This window comes from Penaeus japonicus, unplaced genomic scaffold, assembly GCF_977035675.1.
Source record: "Penaeus japonicus unplaced genomic scaffold, GWHDUDI00000001_assembly GWHDUDI00000011, whole genome shotgun sequence".
NCBI classification, from domain to species: Eukaryota; Metazoa; Arthropoda; class Malacostraca; order Decapoda; family Penaeidae; genus Penaeus; species Penaeus japonicus.
Window position 1 is genome coordinate 22,609,729 of NW_028234413.1, and position 5,000 is coordinate 22,614,728.

The window sequence follows — 5,000 nt, forward strand, 5'->3', positions numbered from 1 at the left end:
GCTATTTTTCTTTCTTTTTTTTATTTTTTTTGGGAGGGGGAGAGTACTTATAGATTTTTTTTAATCTGTCTTCTATTTCTATGATCTCTGCTTTAATCCTTTCCTGTTTGACATGATCTGTTCTCACATTCAGTCTCTTTGCTCTATTCTTCTTGTTTCTCAAAGGTATTTTTCGATCTCTAGGCATCGTAAAACTTCTCCAGCATAACAGGATTTCAATATCTTCCAGTGATTCTTCAATCAATTTTATTGTGATTGAAGTTTAAATGAAGATTTTAGACTATTTTCTACTTGGGCTATTTGTTTTTTACCATCTTTCTGTATTTTTAGCTTGTTTAATGTCATTTTAATGACACTGTGGGCTGACTGAGCTGTATAGATTGATTGTATTTTGTTCTGATCCTCTCCTGCACAAATGAAAACAAGAACATGTATATATCTTCTCCCTTGTTAGGATTTTAATACTTTGGTTGAGGTAAAAAATCAAAAATTCTTCAAAATCCAGAGATGGCATCTGCTCCAATTTTGATTTTCTTTGTTTCCAAATTAATAAACGGGAAATTAAGGTCTCCAAGTATTATAATATTTTGGATTTCCCGTGTGTTCATGATATAATGATGTCTGAAGCTTCACTGAAAGAAGCTTCTATTGTACAAGGTCTATATAACACTAGATATCATTCTTTTGTATCTCTAGTCCAACCCCTAGTAATTCCACAGTGTTATTAGAATATTGTACTACAGGACCTGCTTTTGCTCCTAATTCTTTCCTAAATGAAAAGCTACTCCTCCTCTACTTCCATTTCTTCTGTCTTTCCTTATTAGTCCATAGTTGTTGATTTTGATTTCTTAATTTCTAATGTATTCATTTAGGTGCGGCTCTGTGAGAACTGAATATCTATTGATATTTAGCATGTCCTCTAGATATGTTAATTTTTTGTTATTATGATATTAAAGTCTCTAATTTGTTGTTTCTTTCAATGTCTCCATCACTATTTATTGTTAAACTTCCCACCTTACTCAGCACCCTCTCCTATTCCCCATTTCTGGGGAGGTTGAGCCTTCCCCCCGAAGCAGGGGGTTCCTTCCTTCTTGGGACTGAACGTCCTTTTCTGTCGCTGTCGATAGACACTCTCAATTTCTTTTCAGGATTTTCTTCTTTTTCCTGTATATTGTATATGAAAATTCGGTTTACTCTGAATGCTTCACCTTTCCTCTTCTTCTCTGTTTTTCCATCATAGTTTGTTTTCGGTTTCTGTTTTTTTTTTTCTTATTACTGACAACTCGCCTGTCAGCCCCATCTTCTGTTGTTGTTTGTTCTGTGTCTGAGCTATTAGTGCTTTGCGTGTCCCTCTCCAGCTTTACAATTTCCAAAAAAAAAGTTTCTCGTGTTCTTCTATGTGCTGTGGGTTAATGGACTGACTCTTTTGTTTTACTTTTTTATTCTTTGTCGTGCCTTGACATTTTTACTTTCTTGCAAATCCCTCTCTTTTTTTCTGTCGCATTTAACAGCATATTTATATTTACCCTCTAGTAGATCTTTTAGAATTATATTCTCCTTTACTTTTTCTTCATACATTTTTTCAGTATATGTATTTCCTGTATTTTTTCAGATATCTGTTTTACACATGCCTCATCATATATATATATATATATATATATATATATATATATATATATATATATATATATATATATATATATATATATATATATATATATATATATTTTATATATATGTGTGTGTGTGTGTGTGTGTGTGTGTGTGTGTGTGTGTGTGTGTGTGTGTGTGCACTGCATACACACACATACACATGCACACAAACTCGGTTTTACTTAAACAATCTTACTCTTATTCAAGTAGTTATTCTGAATTTCATTCTTTTCTTATTTTTGTTAGCTAAATCTTATTCCCAAGATACCACTTCTATGTTGTAACTCTTTCGGCAGCACGAGCACTAGCTACTTCGACAACAGCCTGGCGCTGCCCCTCGGCTCCGTGGCCTCGCTCCCGCCCTCGCCCGACGACGACTACTGGCTACACCTCTCCGTGATGGTGACGCTGCCCTGGGGAAGGCCCGGCGTGGATGTTCCGCCGGCAGACGCATCAGGCCAATGTACGTAGATTTCCTCCCCCCCCCCTCCCTCTCTCTCTCTGTATATCCATTTATCTAGCCATCTCTCTGTTTATTTCTTTTGTCTTGTGTCTCTCTCTGCCTGTCCAATGCGTCTTGCGAAGCAGCCTCTAATCTCTAACTATCTCTTCCTTCCGACAGCGTACACGTACAGTGTGGGCGCCGCGGCTGGCGACACCCTCATCTGGACGGGGTCGGTTGGGTTCGACCTCGCTGCAGCGACGGGGCGGAGCGCCAGCAACTTGTCAGGAGGGTCACTGGTCGAGCCGCAGGTCTACCTTCTTTTGGATGACGTCAGCGCTCCACTCGCCGAAGAGCGCTTTTACGGTCTCGTCGCCAAAATAAAGGTTTGGTGGCTCAAACTGTGTTATGGTATGATATGAACAATTTACTGAGTTATTAAGGTCAACATAATAGATACAATAACCCTTGCTTCTGTAGGCATACAAAAAAAATCAGTATACAGTCACTAAATCAGTTGTGCAAAATAAAGAAAAACAACGGCCGAATCCTCATTATAGTTTTATTTTCCCTCCACAGATTGGCCCAGGAATGAGCCACGACCTGGAACTCCTTGTGGAGGTGCCGCAGGGGGTGGGCCTCTGCCGCCTGACCCTGCGTCTGCGCGGACGGAACCTCGCCTGCGTCCAGGGGGGAGACTGGTACCGCGGGGAAAGGTTCTCTTGGCTCAACACCTCCAGGCTTCATTATGAACCCGACGAGGTCAACGTCACACGGGCTCGACTTACGTTCTTCGGGATCACCAACGCTGGTGGGTTGTATCTCCTCTTTCTGTTCCAGTCCATTGTTCTAGAAAGTCAATAACTGGTTTCTTATAAAGAGGTAGAAACTCTTCCCGAGGTGATGTGCTCCCCTTACAAACAAAGGCATCTGTTTTCCCGCCAAGGTTCCCAACCCATCACGGAGAACCAGAACGACCACAACGACCTGCTGGTCAACGTCCCCCTGCTTCCGCCTCCGGGCTTCTCGGGGGGCATCGTCAGGGTGAGTCAGGCTGTCCTCCGAAGCCGCCTCCTCTTGTTTCGGGATCATCGTTCATTGAGAAATACGTAACGTCGAAATGTAACTGATTGTACAGCATCATCTCTACCAGTTAGGAAAAGGAGGTTTAAAGTTCGTTATTTGCCTTGACGATAATTTGTTGCATGTAAGTGTGTGTCGAAATGTGCAGGTGTAAATCTCTCCTTCCACGCACAGGCCACCCTTCGCGAGTGGGAAGGGAGCCAAGCTGCGTGGGCCAGCGCGAACCTCAGCCTCCCAGCCGCTGCCGCGCCCGTCGACGGATCCGCTCCAAACGGCACCAGCCTCGCTTTCTCAAGTACGTTGCGCAGATTTACCAAGCACACCAAATGTGCATGTGTGCGTATATGCGTTTGCATCGATCTATATATTTCTATCCATGTACTAACTCACGCACGCACGCACGCACGCACACACACACACACACACACACACACACACACACACACACACACACACACACACACATATATATAATATATATATTATATATATATATATATATATATATATATATATACATATATATATATATATATATATATATATATATATATATATACATATATATCTATATATATATATATATATATATATATATATATATATATATATATATATCATATATATCATATATATAATATATATATACATACATATTTTATATATATATATATATATATCATATATATCATATATATAATATATATATATACATATATATATATATATATATATATATATATATATATATACATATATATATGTGTGTGTGTGTGTGTGTGTATGTATATGAATGTGTGTGTGTGTGCATAGAATCAGAAAATGCATCAATAAAACTTCAAGAAGAAGTGGACTCTTTATGGAGAGTCCACTTCCGACCTTTCCCAGTGAACCCCTCCAGCTGATTTTTTTTTTTTTCTTTTTTTTTTTTGCCAGTGGTTCCGACAGCAGCGAGCCCTGGCTGGGCGAGCGTAATGGAGGTGGAGGTGGGTGTGCCTCGAGGCGTGAATCACCTGATGGGCGTGGTCATCACGGGCGCCCCTGAAGACGCGTCGGTGTGCTCGGCTCATGTTACCTTCGTGGGAGACTTCATGCCCTGCCTCAACGGCACGAGTGTCTCCAGTCAGCCTCTGAGGTGCTGTTGCTCCCACTTGCCGTTGTTTGTTTTTTAGACATTGCCTTATTTCATTCTAGCTTTTTTCATCAAGTTACTGAAGTAGATAGAAATAGAAGATTCAAATTTCCTTCATCAACATGTGAAAAAGCGTGTAACCTAAATCATTATGTGATAACAGCAATGGCCTCCTGATAGAACTCGGTCGTGTGTGCCGCGTCGAGCAACAGCTAGTTGACGATCACGTAGATGCTGATATCATTAGAGCAAAGGTCGCCTTCCTTCCTATCAACCCGGCTGTATCGACGTTGCAGGTCGGTGTTGCAGCATTTGAACAATAAGATCCTTTTCTCGGAGAGTAAACCAAACCCGCTGCTTTAAAGAAACAGATGAAATATGATGGTGAAATCTATTTTCGGTTTCTTTCAGTTTACAGCCGATGTTCTCTACGACGGAATCGCCCAAGAACTGTTGGTCGTTTCGCCTGCTATTCCAGTCGATGCCAACAGCTCCTTGGTGGTATGAACCTCTGCTCTTTGAGTGTGTGCAACAGTCTCCAAACATTGGTTGCTATTACTTGCCTCCTTTCTTCTTTTGGTCCCTTCCTTCTTCTCCCTCTTTTTCTTTCTCTATTCCCTCGTCTGTTTCCACAGGGAAGCAACGCGAACCCTCTGGTCACTGGCGGTGTCTTCAACGACTCCGTTCTCA

General features: G+C 41.0%; 1 protein-coding gene across 1 annotated transcript in view; it reads left to right on the forward strand.

The window, feature by feature from the left end:
- Positions 1-5,000, forward strand: part of LOC122259425 (uncharacterized) — a 28,792-nt gene that overhangs the window by 10,619 nt on the left and 13,173 nt on the right. Inside the window, exons 12-20 of the mRNA XM_043026187.2 lie at positions 1,950-2,116; positions 2,276-2,481; positions 2,675-2,906; positions 3,042-3,139; positions 3,353-3,473; positions 4,115-4,313; positions 4,474-4,606; positions 4,722-4,811; positions 4,946-5,000. The exon at positions 4,946-5,000 is cut by the window's right edge and continues 77 nt beyond it. Coding sequence (XP_042882121.2) covers positions 1,950-2,116; positions 2,276-2,481; positions 2,675-2,906; positions 3,042-3,139; positions 3,353-3,473; positions 4,115-4,313; positions 4,474-4,606; positions 4,722-4,811; positions 4,946-5,000 — 1,301 coding nt within the window. The remainder of the gene's footprint in view (positions 1-1,949; positions 2,117-2,275; positions 2,482-2,674; positions 2,907-3,041; positions 3,140-3,352; positions 3,474-4,114; positions 4,314-4,473; positions 4,607-4,721; positions 4,812-4,945) is intronic.